The 16,654-nt window shown below is 42.1% G+C and overlaps 1 protein-coding gene across 1 annotated transcript in view; it reads left to right on the forward strand.

Annotated features, from left to right (window-relative positions):
• PLAC1 (placenta enriched 1) overlaps positions 1-13,708 on the forward strand; it is a 97,202-nt gene extending 83,494 nt beyond the window's left edge. Inside the window, exon 3 of the mRNA XM_074391857.1 lies at positions 12,905-13,708. Within this exon, the coding sequence (XP_074247958.1) occupies positions 12,963-13,604 (642 nt within the window). The 5' untranslated portion in view covers positions 12,905-12,962 and the 3' untranslated portion in view covers positions 13,605-13,708. The remainder of the gene's footprint in view (positions 1-12,904) is intronic.
• Positions 13,709-16,654: the final 2,946 nt, after the last annotated feature.

Here is a 16,654-nt window from a genome sequence, read left to right on the forward strand (position 1 = left end):
GTCTGTCTCTATCTCTTTATACCCAGCATAAATGCAGTGCAGTGGATTTTAGAACTGGTAGCTTGGCCTAAGAAATAGCTCTGTTTGTTGGAAGCAGGGCCGTTTCATAAAGAAGTTCACAGAACTCTTGGAATACAGGAATTATCTGCTCTTATTGGACGTGGGTGTCCTCCTAGGGATGAGCATCTGCCCTCACTCTCCTAAGTTCTAGAGGCCTCAGCTTTCCGGGAAAGCACAAACCACCTGCTCAGCTGGGGCCTATCTGGGTTTGCCCTCTCCAGCCTGTGATACAAGTCTTGTGTGAAAGCCTGAGAACACTCCCTTCTTTCTCTTGTCGTTTTCAAGAAAGTTTTGTCCCTATCTCTCACTGCCACCCACCATCTTAGAGCTTCTCTCAGCTTCTCCCAGTCCTACGTGGGAAATTGCTCCCAGAGCCCTTCTGTGCTTTGGTTTGCTCAGTTTGAAAGTTGTGTCCCCTCTCCTAAATAACTTAGCCATCAGACACTGAGGCAGAATCACCCGAGTGTTTTAGAGCCATAGTCCAGAAGCCAAGCCACCTCGAGACTTGGCTTTCCTTTCACGAAGATTAAACTCATTATAATGTCTGACCATTTTTCTCTGAGTTGTAAGGCAGAGAAGCCAGGCAGGCTGGTGGAAGGGCCTGAGGCCCCAATTGACTTAATCCAACCTTGATGTTGGCCAAGGCTCTCCGCCCTTCCGGGGGCCCTGTTTTTATAGTTTTAGCATGTGATGCTGTCTTCGGGGCCCTTACAGGAGAGGGGAAAGGATCAAGAGGGAAACCAGGAAGGAGTGCACTCTATTGGGCTGGGGCTGGGGAATCTCTAGACAGAAGATATCCATATTAAAGCAGAAGTTGATTTGTTGCCATCTGTAACCCATAAATGTTTAAACTGGCTTTTTAGGACCCTTGGATTCTGTAATCACTTAAGACACTGCAAAGAAGCATAAATATATATATATATATATATATATATATATATATATATATATATATATAAAAGTCATCACTACTACTCCTTTCAAGGTGAAATAGAAAACATTTCTACTTTTGAACATTTGCCCTGTAACTGTGACAGGGCCTCCACAGACTGTAGTTCCAACGATCAGAGCCCCAGCCTTTTCAATTTGGTGCAAGAAATTTGCTTTTATTTGGATATCTTTTGTCTAGAGATTTCCCCAGCCCCACCCCAGTAGATATCTCCCTCCTCTTCTCTCTCTTGATCAGCTTTTCTGCAGGTTCCCCAAAGACAGGCATCACATAAACCCCCAGGTCTGGCTTCCAGAGACCATGCTACTTAGAAAGACCATTTCCTAAAAAAAAAAAAAAAAAAAAAGTAGCCAGGCATGGTTATGCATGCCTGTGATCCCAGCTACTCAGGAGGATGAGGCAGGAGGATCATTCGAGCCCAGAAGATGAGGCCGCAATAAGCTATGATTGTACCACTACACTCCAGCCTGGGCAAAAAGCAAGCCCCTATCTCAAGGAAAAAAAAAAAAAAAAAAAAAAAAAACAGAAAGAAGAAAGACCATTTCCACTACCCTAGCCCCAGGCTTTAGAGCTAGGCAGTAAGCCCTATTCTGAGGTTTTATTCCTAATGACTAATACTTAGAATCATTCTGAGTATTTTCCTCTATATCATGACCTGCCCTCCCTTTTCCCCTTCCACCTTCCCGTTGTAATTGCCACCAATACACAGTCATATCCAGTCACAACAGTAACCTAGCTGAGAGGTCAGGTCCCTGTTAGGAAGTGTTATATAATCTTCTGTATATCAGAATTAAAGGCTTCAGGCATCAATGACATTGTAAGACTTTCAAGAGAAGACCTACATAAATAACCTCTGCATGTGTGCATGACATATGTATGTGTGTGGTGTGTTCCCATGCGTGCATGTGTTCATAATACGTGTGCTAATCTATCCGCGACACACACACATATACACAAACAGGACATTCTGTGATAGAACTTTAAAGACCATCTTTTTTTTTTTTTTTTTTTTTTTTTTTTTGAGATGGAGTCTCTCTCTGTAGCCCAGGCTGGAGTGCCATGGCATAATCTCAGCTCGCTGCAACCTCTGCCATTATCCTGCCTCAGCTCCCAAGTAACTGAGCCTACAGCCATGTGCCACCACGCCCAGCTAATTTTTGTATTTTTAGCGGAGATGGGGTTTCATCATGTTGGCCAGGCTGGTCTCGAACTCCTGACCTCAGGTCAGGAACCTGCCTCTGCTTCCTAAAGTGCTGGGATTACAGGCGTGAGCCACTGTGCCCAGCCAAAGACCATCTAATCTAGCCTCTGATATAGAACAGGATCTCCCTCTCCAGTAACTCCAGCAAGTGGCCGGCCAGCTTCTAACTGAATGCCTACAGGGAACAAATAGATCTTAGTTTCACTCCAGGTTTCTCCATCCATTTTTGGACAACTTGTAGAGTTACGAATATCTCCCTGATATTACACTACAATTCTAATTCAGTTTCTCCTGTAGGCATCAAATAGCAGCACCAGCACCAATTTTAACTGGCTCCTTTCTAAGTTTTTGTCTGTATTCCTTGGTGCCTCATCAGATTTCCAATTCTAAATGAAATTTAAGGTTGTAGCAAAACACAGAGTCAGAACATTAATAGTCGCAGGCTCCTATCTCAGGAAGGAGGCACATGTGTCTGTTGCGTTTGTTGGGAAAATGAAGTTGTTAGTTTGCTAAGGCTGCTGTACACAAACTGGGTAGCTTAAAACAACAAAAAAATGTGTGGTCTCACAGTTCTGGAGGCCGGAAGTTAAAAATCAAGGTGTCAGCGTGGCCATATTGTCTGAGAGCCTGAAGCCTCTTCTGGTTCTGGTATTTGCTGATAATCCTTGGCGTTCCTGGGGTTGTAGGTGCATCACTGGAGTGACGCACATGGCCACCTTCTTCCTCCATGTCTCACATTGTCCTCCCTCTGCTTGTGTCTGTCTCTGTGTCCACATTTTCCCCTTTTGTAAAGACATGTCATACTGGATTGGAGCCCACCATAATGATTTCATTTTAATTTGATTACCTCTGTAAAGAGTATATTTCCAAATAAAGTCACATTTTGAGGTACTGGGGATTAAGATTTCAATATAGCTTTTTAGGATACAATTTTATACATATATATGTATATATATGTAATTATCTAACATTATAGAATATAAAGACATAGAATAGGTATAGATATATAGAGAATGTATGTATCTATATATAGAATATTAGCTATCTAGATATAGAATACATACATATGTATTCTTAAACATTTGTAGTCCAGTGATGTAAGCTTAAGTCTCAGTCCTAGAAAAAAGTTTCAGAAAAAGGTCCTTCATTCTTTGTTAAGGCAAGATAGATTATCAGTGGAGGGAAACTTCCTTTTAGTTGTTAATGTATTATAAAAGTATTATATTAATATCATATGTATATATATTATTAGCTATAATAGATGAGCCTTTTATATTAATTTTTAACATTATATATGCTATATTTTAAAATATTATATATTATTATATGAAAATAATGAACACAAATTTAACCAATTGCTTTTTCTTTAACCAAGTAACTAATTCCAGGAAAAAGATGTCAAGCCTCAAGGCAACACTTTGTTCTTGCTGTTTTTGTTTTGTTTTGTTTTGTTTTTTTCCTGACAGGGTCTCTCTGGGCTCAAGTGATCCTCCTGTCTCAGCCTCCCAAATAGCTGGGACTACAGGTGTGCACCACCACATCCAGCTAATTAAAAAAAAAAAAAGTTATGTTTTTTGATATTGCTAGGATAAGGAGCCATCACACCCAAAGTCACATCTTTGTTATATAAAAAGTCCAGATGAGAGAAGTGTATAGTGATATTTACCAGTAAAATACTCTATCATATGTGGAGATGGGATCAACTGCAAAGCACTTTTGGGAACATTCAGGCTCGGGGACCCTCTAACAGACCTCAAGTTGGCCTGAATCTATCTTTTAGTCCAGAGTTGGCAGAGTGAAAAGCCCAGCTCAAAGGGAGCCAACAGTCAACTTGGGGTAGGGCAGAATTCACCCAGCTTACCTCTGATTTCCCCGGAACCTCTGAGGCGTTTTCTGGTTTCCGTGTCTATGCTTGGAACTGGGACTGGGAGTAGATGTGTAGGTCTGCTCTCAGGAGGAACAGATATCCAGCCTGTGATTTAGGTTTTTTTTCTGGCTAAGGGAATCCTTGGACAACCTCAGGGGATAAGTCCGTTTGCCTGGGTAAACCTGGGGACTCCAGCAAGCCCCTTTCTAGGCACCCCACTGGTACTCAGTACCTCATGGACCTGAGGCTCCCACTTCTGATTATGCCGTCTCTCAATGGCCTGGACTTGGTCTACGTATGACTTGATAATTTCTTCTTTCCTCCCATGTAAAGGCCAGACTAGGGGAGAGTTCCATATTGTCTTCTTTCCAGAGGATGACTTAGGGATGGAGGGAAAGGGGTACAAAACGTGCTGGCTGCACTTGGAGTCACTGGCTAAGAGCTAACTGAAAGGGCAGTGGTTGGGTGGGACAGATATAGAGCCCTTGGCATTCTAGTGAGCCTAGAAGGTAAGCAGGTGTGCAAGTGGACAGGCCAGGACCCTTTTTAGGACTCTCTACTCTCTATTATAGAAAGGCTGTACTGCTACCCCAGGCCTTCAACTGGGAGACTGGAGAAGGAGTGGGGGAAGGGGTTAGACAAGGAGGCACAGGGGCAGATGGTGATTTCTGGTGGCCATTCATTAATTTCTTCATTCTTTCATTTAAAAATATTTACTGGCCAGGCACAGTGCCTCACGCCTGTAATCCCAACACTTTGGGAGGCCAAGGCGGGTGGATCACAAGGTAAGGAGTTCAAGACCAGCCTGACCAACATGGTGAAACCTCGTCTTTACTAAAAATACAAAAATTAGCTGGGCGTGGTGGCACACGCCTGTAATCCCAGCTACTCAGGAGGCTGAGGCAGGAGAAGTGCCTGAACCTGGGAGGCGGAGGTTGCAGTGAGCCGAGATCGCGCCATTGCACTCCAGCCTGGGCGACAGAGTGAGACTTCATCTAAAAACAAACAAACAAACAAAAAAAAAAAAAAAAAAAAAAAATATTTACTGAGTACTTACTGTGTGCCAGATACCATAGTAGACCAAGACTTCATTTTTAAAGGAATTTACAGTACAATAATTAAGGAATGGGGGGAAATAGTAGGGATCAGGGCAATAGTAGGAAACAGATTTGGGAATTTTCTTCTCCTCAGTATGTGTGTGTCTATCTGTCCATCACATACGTGTGTGTGTGTGTGTGTGTGTGTGTGTGTGTGTGTGACAGAGAGAGAGAGAGAGAGAGAAAGAGAGAGAGACACTGAGAGAGAGAGAAAAAAAAAGGTTTTTTCTCTTCCTACAATGTCCCGATCACAGAGCAATGCATCTTTGCCTACTCCAATATGCATGCATGCCCCAAATTGTAGGCTCGCTAACAATGACCAACAGCCTTCCTATCAAAGGAACCTTTTCTAAAACCTTTTCTACTTCTCAGGAGCCAAAAGATGGTGAATGGCCTCAGTCAGGGCGTATACACATGTACCAAGTGACCACATTCTGGGTTTTGGAAAGACGCATTTGGGTCAAGTCAGTGAAAAATCAGTCAAGTAGCCTATAAAGTCAACTGTGGTTTATTTTGGATTTAAGCCATCCTTAAGGGGCCATATGCATGCACCTCACTTTAAGAAAACCTGTACCCAAAAATCCCAGTTTTGAAAGGGAGACAGGAATGTGCCTGACCGTTTTTGGAAGCCAGCTAGAGCCCTCATTTATTGACACAGGTGTATCAAAGAGGTGGTGAAGCCCTTGAAGGAACATCTGATTCAATCCTCTGCCTTCTGATGATTTCAGATCATCTCAGGCAAATGGGCCTTTATCTGGTTTTGGCAGACTCCCAGAGACTACTAATGGGTTAAAAATGTGGCCGTGGCTGCCATGGGGTTGAGAGGTCTGCACAGACACAAACCTGCCTTGTCTTTTAAAATGAGAAGGGACTCTGGGGCTTTGTGGCAAAGGGTGTAGTTTTCTGAAAAAAAAAAAAAAAAAATCAAATTCAAATAAATTATTAAATTACAACATAAACTGAATTAGGGGCATATATTTGGGATGTCCCTCATACTTCATGGAAATTATGAAATACATCTCTTTGTTCAAGTTTAAAATTCAACCAACTCAGCTTCTCTTCACAAAAGGGGAGGAGTTCTCATGATCTGATCTTTGCAATTTCCTCCAAAGTATGGCTTTCTGTATTTATTTAGGAATATTTATGTTCAGTCAGGGCATGGTTTACCCTTGTTGTGTAGACTTATTATGGCTTGATTTCACATGGGACTACTCACCTTTTAGTAACCAATTTGTGACCCAGCAGAAATGTCTCTCTTACAAGGAGCTTGGAGTCTTATTTATTTCGCAACCTTTATTTGTGTATGAGATGAACCATGACATTTAAACTATGCTTGATAGCTTAACAGATTATAAGAACAAAACCAGATGGCCCAAACAAAAATAATGCTTTGATTGCTTTAAAATTCAATGTCAAAAATTAAAAACAGCTTTCAAAAAACCTTGACTCTTTTTTCCCCCCGAGAGAACTTTGAATCATATATGTGGACGTATATTTGCCCCCCAAATTAGAAATATATAAACCAAAAACGTAACAATGGTTATTTGGGGATTGAGAAGTCTGTTTCCTTCTTTTCTCCTTTTGACAGCACTCAATTTTTCTGCAGTTACTTTTAGAATGAGAAAAAAAAAATGGAATGGCTGCTTTTTAGTTTGATTTTAATGAAGACTTTTTTTTAGGGTTCGGTCAGGTGTTTTTTTCTGCTGAGAAAATGGACATTGTTAAGCATTAGCAGTTCATAATTCTTCTTCCACACAAAATGATGAATAATGTGCGGTTACTTTAACACTGGGCTTCAAGAGGCTGGAAAACTGAACCGATCTCAGCGTCTTTAAAATTAATGTAAATTCTACAAAAGCAGTTATTTAATTTTCTAACTCACTTTAGTGTACTTTCAACATCATTAGTATTAATCACAATTGTCACTTTCTTTGAGAGCAGTGAACCAACTAATTCCTTAAAACTGGGCTTTAAAAAGAACTATTTTAAAAGGCTCTCAAACCTTGGGAGAAGTCAGAATGTGACTGCTTGAATGTTTAAACTAAAGCATCCACAAAGTGTTAGGATTCCTTTTTTTCGTTCTTGTCTTGTAAAAGAATCTTTATTCTGACTCAGATTCATTTTTCTTTAAATCAGCTGCAAGAGAGTGAACAAACTTTGCTGCAAATCAAAGCCTTGACAGTTACATTTCCCTGAGATAATTGCATGCTGCTTTGGAGTTTCCTTTTCCCCTCTGTTTCCTTTTGTTTTGACAACAAGTTTCTGGGAAAACAATATACAAATGATAACTATGCTGTCACGAGTATACTGAATTTTAAAAATAAATAGCTGTCGACCCAAAAAGCTTCCAGGAGCCTATGGAGTGAGTTCTTTTTCCAAACCGTTCCAAAACCAGATGTGGAAATGTTTAGCTAATTCCCCTTCCCATTCTTCATGCAAAGAGTTCATACATGTCTCTAACGACATCAGAGGAGATGGGGAGGCAAAAATCCTGTCTGCTCGGAAAGCGATTTCTTTTACACTTCTCAATTCACTCTGTAACGTCACAAAACTAATTTGAACTTCTGCTTTTGTCTTTTTTTATAAGGATTTTTTTGGGGGTCCTGAGATTAAAAATGCTTTGTGCTTAGCCCAGTATTCAATCTCTTTATTATGAAACATTAAGAAATACAGCTCATGGTAAGAACATTTAAAATTTACCGTCTTAGCAATTTTGAAATATGCATTATTATTAGCTGAAGTCACCATGCTGTGCAATAGATCACTAGAACTTATTCCTCCTGCCTAACTGAAACTTTCACTTTTTGACCAGGATCTCCCTTTATCCCATCCACGCCATCCCACCAACCACCACTCTACTCTCTACTTCTTTAAGTAAGGCGATGGACGTGTTAACCAGCTTGATCTAAAATAATCATTCCACAATGTATACACATAGATCATTGTTACATGTATATATATAGAACACCGTATCCCATAAATACATACAATTTTTATTTGTCAATTTTAAAACAGAACAACGCTGAACTTTATAAGCAGCATTTTCAGCATAAAAAAATTAACGATGGAGAGTTACGTGGCAGCTCTTTTTCCTCTTTCCTTTTTTTGTTTGTTTGAGCCAATCTATTCTCTTCCTGCCTATAAGAAGAAAAAGGCTGTCTTGGTTTTACAAGTACTATAAGATCTCAGTCGGGCTTTGCTAATCAGATTGTACCATTGTCAGTGACTGAGGTAGACATCTCTCAAACATAAACACTGGAATTTTTCTGAACTTAATTAAAAGAGCAGATTTGATTATGGGAGAAGAAAGGAAATGTAGTTTATATTCCCAAAATGAAACTTTTTATGATTTTTTAATGTAAAGAACTTGTTAAGGCTTATTAGGGAGTTCTTGAAAAAAGGGCAAAGAGGAAAACTGTTAAAGGAGCCAGTGGGAAACGTATATACATAAACTCCATTTAGAAAAAAAACAGAAAGCTACTTGTACTCTGTAGCTTCAAGGAAAGCAAACATTTTGCATCCAGGTGTTATTAGCAGCTCTGGGTTTGCCTGACCTCTCTATAGCTCAGTTCAGGACGCTGTGTACCAACAGCTGAGCCCTACTTGGCTATACAAATGCATCTAAGCTCATTGCTTCAGGCATGTTGCAAGGCTAATCTGCAATCAAGTCAAAATGCGGCTATAGTAATACAAACCCTGAGACCTGCTTTCTTTCTCAGCCCAGCGGGCTCCCCAGGAAGCTGTACAGTAGTCCCAAAATGAGTGCTCCCTTCTTTGCATTTATTCTTCCCCAGTCCCCAACCCCACCTCAGCTCTAAAGAGTTCTGAAGACTTTAAATAGAATTCTGCCCTAAGCTCCTGGGATACTGTGCATGCCTGAACGATGGTTAAAAATACCTTCAGCTGGGCCCCCCCACACTGCCCTCTCTTCTGGCACCTCCTTCCCATCTCTAGGCCCTCAGCCTTCTTTTCGCTCTGCCTCCAATAACTACAGCCCACTTTCTCCCTCTCTTGTTCAGGATCCCATTCTTCCAGCACATCTCAGCAAGGTGTTAGAAAAGCAAGCTGATGAACTCTGTTGTGAATGACTTGTAACTATCCCCGCTGGGAGCGGTGGCTAATGCCTGTAATCGCAGCACTTTGGGAGGCTGAGGCGGGTGGATCATGAGGTCAGGAGTTCGAAAGCAGCCTGGCCAACATGGCGAAACCCTGTCTCTACTAAAAATACAAAAATTAGCCTGGTGTGGTGGCACGCACCTGTAATCCCAGGTACTCAGGAGGCTGAGGCAGGAGAATCGCTTGAAGTCAGGAGATGGAGGTTGCCGTGAGCTAAGGTTGTGCCACTGCACTGCAGCCTGGGTGACAGAGTGAGACTGTCTCAAAAAAAAAAAAAAAAAAAAAAAAAAAAGAATTAAAATAACCATCCCCCATCACACACATACACACACACACACACACACACACACACACACACACACACACGGGCATACACTGCTCTACCCTTCCCTAGGACTTGCAGGTAGCAGAAGGGAGGCTGCCTCGCTTTGAGGATCTGTACTTAGCAGGAAGGAGAAAGTCCCAAAGTGTGCCAGTGAGCCAGGCATTCACAAGCTTGTTAGAAAGTACATTCTGCTCTCCCTCTAATCTCTCTCTCCCCTTAGAGATGAGCAACCTTAGACCTGGGTCTCAGTGACCTCCTCTTTAAGCTTTATCTGAGCTCAAGGGTATCCTGTCACACGCATAGTCATCTTCATTTATTTCTCTATCACATGGTGAGCTGTTCTTGGCTTTATAAAAATCAGAGGAAACAGATTCTGCTGTGTTCACATTTGGAGACTTGTACTAAGTGAACCCCTCAACTCCATGACGTTATTGAACTCCTGCCTTTGAGATTGATACAGTGCAACATAATTCAAGAAGTGAATGTGCGGGGGTGGGAAGTGAGGTAGTCGAAAATGATTCCTTGAGGGACAACAGTCTCATTTCTCAGAAATTCTAGACATTTTATAATTGTATTTGGATTATCTATGGGGAGAGAGGAGGAGGAGTACAGGAAAGATGCTTGAAGGAGGGAGAGGAAATGGATGGCTTAGCTCCCTGGAAAAGAGTAGCCTTAAACTTGGGTGTTCGTTTTGGGGTTTCAGTAAAAATAGTTGTTCTGTTGGCCTAGTCCAGAATTACTTAAGGAGGGTTTCATTCAGGGCAATTAGGCCCAGGTTATGGGATGATGTTAAGGAAAGACGGAAAGAAGAGAGAGAAAGAGAGGCAGGAAGGGAGAGAAAACCGACCTAAAGCACATTTAGGACAAGGTGGGCTTTAGACCAAGACAGTCGTGCAGTAGTGATGGGCTGATGATCTTAGCTGCCGAAAGACACCTCAGCAGATGCTGTGCAGTATTCCAGAGCGGGTGGTCGCTTTGCTGAACTGTCGAGTCCTCCAGGACCAGCTCACGTCAGAATGTACTTATTTGTGTTGTTATCGTTGTTGCCTTTTTGTTTGTTTTGGGGGGCTTTTTGGTGCTGGGGAGTGGGGAGAGAGAAAGGAGGTAAGTTTTTGTTGGTTCCTGCTGCCTCTGTTCTTGCTTTGTGGAAAACAAAACCCCAAAAACTGGTCCCAGGAGAGACGTTTCAGAAGGAACCAAGAGGAAAGGAAGGAGCCTGGTAGATCTTTGGGGGTTTCTCTTTTACACCCCCAACACCTCTGAGAGAATGAGGAATCATTAATGGCAGAGTGAAAGAGAGTCAGACCAGTCCGTACCAATCAGAAACAAAACGTTTCATCCAGGCCAGTGCACTTTGCTAGTGGGCTCCTATGCCATGGTTTCCATTAAAGAATGCAGCAAATTTGTCACTATCAAGGGAAGAGAAAGAGCTGCATTTTTGCAACTGGGGAAAAAGAAAAGAAATGTCTTGGGACCCGTTTTGGCCCATTGCTATGCACATAGTAGGCATTCAACAAATATTAGTCAAAGAATGAATGTGTGTAGGGGTTACTTGTCTCAGCAGGGAATGAAAGTGAATTCCTATATGCATGTACATTTCCTTCCAAACTGTAGGCACTTTATGTGATTTATGGCATTTTCACTTGTAAAATGAAAGTTGAGTTGGAAAACAATGGATGATGTTGCTCTTACTTTCTTCTTCCTTCATCTGTTACCTCCTTCTGATAACATGTTTTAGATACTTACTCCTAGCACCGCCTTTTCTCCTCGCTGGTCTGCCTGCCACTCTTTGACAGCTAAAAGCAATAGGACTAGGAAGTGGGTCACAGAGCTTCCTACTGAAAAAGTAAACAATAAAAAGCTAGAGAAAGTAAAAGTATGTAAAGCAAAGTTTTAAGGAGATATCTTGTCAATCAGTGTGTAAAGTACAAACAGTCCTCTCTTTCTTCCTTTTTTTTTTTTTTTTTTTTAATTTGAGGCAAAATTTTTCTCTGTTGCCCAGGCTGGAGTGCAGTGGCTCAGTCTTGGCTCACTATAGCCTCAACCTCCCAGGCTCAAGCAATCCTCCTACCTCAGCCTCCCGGGTAGCTCAGACTACAGATGTTCACCACCATGCTCGACTAGTTTTTTGTGTTGTTTTATAGAGACAGGCTCTCACTATGTTCCCGGGGCTGGTCTTGAACTCCTGGGCTCAATCAGTCTTCCCACCCTAGCCTCCTAGAGTACTGGGATTACAGGAATGAACTGCCACAACCTAGCCCCTTTCTTTAATATAAGATTTTTACGGTAGTTTTCATGTGTAATATGCATTGAAAAATGTAAAATTTAAAACCAGCATGTTGGCCAGGCACGGTGGCTCGCGCCTATAATCTCAGCACTTTGGGAGGCCGAGGTGGGCAGATCACGAGGTCAAGAGATTGAGAACATCCTGGCCAACATGGTGAAACCCCATACAAAAATTAGATGGGCGTGGTGGTGTGTGCCTGTAGTCCCAGCTACTCGGGAGGCTGAGGCAGGAGAATTGCTTGAACCTGGAAGGCGGAGGTTGAGCCGAGATGTGCCACTACACTCCAGCCTGGCTCCCGCTGACAAAACAACACTCTGTACAAAACAAAACAAAAAAAGGCATGTTTTTATGTTTCTGTAATTTCACTATTTTACAAGGTGTACCAAAGAATATATCAGGGAATCTATTGGTCATAATGACTTACGATGCTGCTGCCAGAGTTTATGAAGCATTCGTTTAATCATTTTAAGTGCCACTCGGCAAAATTTCAATATTTGGTTGTTAGGAATAAACCACAATTCCTTATGTTTTTATTTCATCAAATTTGTTGCTAACCACAACAAAAAAGCAATAGGGAACGGTTCATTAGTATGGTCTATGGGAGGACATTGAGGCCCTTAAAGAGGCAAGTATTGCCATCTTGAATTAAACGCTATCTCCTATCTCTTTATTCAATGTTTGAGACAAAAACTGTTCTGTTTTGGGTTCGTCTTGAGGTTAAACACAAAAGGATGCCAGTCCTGATCAGTGTATACTGTTGTTCTACATATTTGGGATATATGTTTTATACTAGAACAGCATGGGAAAGTCACTTTTAAAAGCCATTGTAATTGTCCATAAGCACGTGAGTTCCAACAATGAAATTCAAATTCGGTTCTCTCTCAAATGAATGTTTTCCTCTTCTTAATGCTTTAGGGACAGTCTTTTGCTTAAAAGATAGATCATGTTTGGACTTTCATAGAAAATAAGATGATTTACCTCTTGTGTTTTTATGTGCTCTAGAAATCCTCACTGGACGGCTTCCTGTTTCCTGTGGTTCGTTATCTGATTGGCTGCAGGGATGAAAGTGTTTGAGTTCATAGGAGTGATGGTCCTCCTCACCTCCGCGTTTTCAGCCTGTTCAGGACAAAGTCCAATGACTGTGCTATGCTCCATAGATTGGTTCATGGTCACAGTGCACCCCTTCATGCTAAACAACGATGTGTGTGTACACTTTAATGAGCTACACATGGGCCTGGGTTGCCCCCCAAACCATGTTCAGCCACATGCCTACCAGTTCATCTACCGTGTTACTGAATGTGGCATCAGGGTCAAAGCTGTCTCTCCAGACACGATTATCTACAGCACTGAGATACATTACTCTTCCAAGGGCACACCGTCTCGGTTTGTGATCCCAGTGTCATGTGCTGCCCCCAAAAAGTCCCCATGGCTCACCAAGCCCTGGGGTTTTATGAGAGTAGCCAGCAAGAGTAGGGCCACAGCCCAGAAGGATGAGAAATGCTCCGAGGTATTCGCCTCGTCACAGCCCAGCCAAAGGCCAAACTGCGATTGTCCACCTTGTGTCTTCAATGAAGAAGAGCGTACCCAGGTCCCCTGTCACCAAGCAGAGGCTCAGGAAGCCCAACCTCTGCAGCCATCTCACTTTCTTGATATTTCCGAAGATTGGTCTCTTCGCGCAGATGATCTGATTGGGTCCATGTGATCCCCAGGGTTGGAATCTCCTGAACATGCTATTTCTAGAGTTAGTATGTAGTCTACAAATATTCATGTGAGCACTTTTGAGAAAGAGCAACCCATAGCCACCTCATGAATTAAGCCTTTTTCTATATTTTTATAATCATATGTAAACAAAAAAAAATAAAATTCTGATTGCATAAAAATATATTGGGCATTTTTATTTAATAAACGCATATCTCACTTTTAGTATGGGCCAGGCATTGTTCTAAGTGGTTTGCAAACAGTGGTGCCTGGTCTCATCTCTCTAGGATGACTTCCGTCTCTTTAAAGTTCCTCTAAGAAAGCCTTCAGCAATTGACCCTCTATCTATATCCCCATTTCCCTTACACTCTGCACCCCTAACAGTACTTAGCTACATCGTTTCTTAGTTCGATCTACAACTGTGTCACTTTTTATCCACAAAAAGCATAGGATGCACTGGGGACTGATAAGCCATCAATGGTTCTAAGAAGCGCTCAAGTCACTACCCACCAGCTAGATGGTAAAGTCCTCGTGTCGAGAGCCAGAGCTTATGCTTCAGCCACAGACTGATAGTGCTTTGAAAGGAGTTTTTTCTCCCCCAACATCTATGATCAGAAAATTTTTGCCAAAGTTTGCCTATTAGCTTTCTCAAAGGGGTAAGAGAGAAAGAAAGGAATAACAGGAAGTGAATTGTTAAACAGAAATTTATTATTGAGGCCAGGAGCAGTGGCTCACTCCTGTAATCCCAGCACTTTGGGAGGCCGAGACAGATGGATCACCTGAGGTCAGGAGTTCATGACCAGCCTGGCTAACATGGTGAAACCCCGTCTCTTCTAAAAATACAAAAATTAGCTGGGCATAGTGGTAAGCATCTGTAATCCCAGCTACTTGGAAGGCCGAAGCAGGAGAATTGCTTGAACCCGGGAGGCGGAGGTTGTAGTGAGCCGAGATCGTGACATTGCACTCCAGCCTGAGCAACAGAGCAAAATTCCATCTTTCAAAAAAAAAATGGCCGAGTGTGGTGGCTCACGCCTGTAATCGCAGCACTTTGGGAGGCCAAGGCAGGCGGATCATGAGGTCAGGAGTTTGAGACCAGCCTGGCCAATATGGTAAAAGCCCGTCTCTACTAAAAATACAAAAATTAGCCGGGCATGATAGTGGTGCACGCCTGTAGTCCCAGCTACTCAGGAGGCTGAGGCAGAAAAATCTCTTGAACCTGGGAGGTGAAGGTTGCAGTGAGCCGAGATCATGCAACTGTACTCCAGCCTGGGTGACAGAGCGAGACTCCATCTGAAAAAAAAAAAAAAGAAAGAAAAATTTATTATTGAATGCTACTACATGATGATGCTAGGCACAGAGAATACGGCAGTGAATAGAAAGGGACTCAGAAAAATTGAGGTCACATAGAAAATAAATAAATAAAGATAAATTCAGATTGCAACAAATGCTATGGAGAACCTAAAATTTAGGGAAGGTCTCTGAGGACTTGTCATTTCAACTGAGTCTTGCATGTGAAGAAGGAGCCAGTTCTGAGATGATCTGGGGAGAACACATTCCAAATAGTAGAAGCATCTCATTTAATCTTCACTGCAACCTGTAAGAGAAATACTCTTCCTATATCTATTTTATAAATAATGAAACTGAAGCACAGAGTAACGAAGATACCTGCCCAACGCCACATACCTATTAAGAAGCAGACTATCTCAAAGCATCATATCGTACACCATATATATATATATATATATATATATATATATATATATATACTTTTTGCTTGTCATTAAAAATAAATTAACTGACACAAGAACAGAAAGCCAAACACCAAATGTTCTCTCTCACAGGTAGGTGTCGAACAACGAGAACACGTGGACTCAGGGAGAGGAGCATCGCACACTGGGGACTGTTGGGGGGGGGTAGCGGAGAGACAGTCGGGGGGTAGGGAGGGGAGGGTGGGGAGGGATAACATGAGGAGAAATGCCAGATATAGTATGCACCTAAAGTTAAATAAATAAATTGTTAAAAAATTAAATAATTAATTTGGCCAGATGCAGTGGCTCACACCTGTAATCCCAACATATTGGGAGGCCAAGGCAGGAGGATTGCTTGAGCCAAGGAGTTTGAACCCAGCCTGGGGAACATAGTGAGACCTCATCTCTACAAAACATTTTAAAAATTAGCTGGGCACGGTGATGCGCACGTGTAGTCCCAGCTACTTGGAATTCTGAGGTGGGAGGATCACTTAAGCTTTGGAAGTCAAGGCTGCAGTGAGCCATGATCATGCCACTGCACTCCAGCCTTGGTGACAGAGTGAAACCCTGTCTCAAAGATCAATTAATTAATTAAAATTACACAATGTTGACACAATGTTTGCATATTGAATATAGGCAAAGTGCTTCAGTAGATGAGTACATTTAGAAATTCAGTCATGGTAGCTGAAGAAACAGCTGTTCATTTAAAAATCCCCTACCACTTCTTGAGGAAAACTAAGGAATAATGAGGAAAACAGTGTATTCACACACAAAAAAAATGTTTATTGGGCCTGTCTTAATGCCAAATACTATGTTAGATGCTGGGGATGCAATGAGGAACAAGACTGACACAGTCTAATTGGGGTGAGGGAGATAAGTAAAGAGGCCTGCAGAGGTAGAGGCTATAGAGTCTACTCCAGCCCAGAGCATGTGCCTGTGCACAGACGTGAGCGCTTGGCTTGAGGTCATCAGAGAAAGTGCAAGTGGTCTGGTCCAATACAATGAAGGTAGAGTGGGGGGCAGTGACGGTGATGAGTGACGGGGCTAAAGCAGTAGTGGTATATGAGACTAGGTACAAGAGAGCTAGCACATCCCTCCCCCACCCTCTCTTCAGAAGCTCACAGATTATTTAATACCGAAACACAGGCAAACAACTTAGCAACAATCAGCACTAGATACATTAGACTTGGACTACAATATGGAAGTTGAGCATTTCACAACTGGAAGGGTGATATTCACAGAGACTTGCCCTGAAGTTGCAAAATGTATCAGCCTTGGAAAAAACTCAAGACCTCCATTGTAATAA

This window comes from Saimiri boliviensis, chromosome X (genome assembly GCF_048565385.1).
Source record: "Saimiri boliviensis isolate mSaiBol1 chromosome X, mSaiBol1.pri, whole genome shotgun sequence".
NCBI lineage: Eukaryota > Metazoa > Chordata > Mammalia > Primates > Cebidae > Saimiri > Saimiri boliviensis.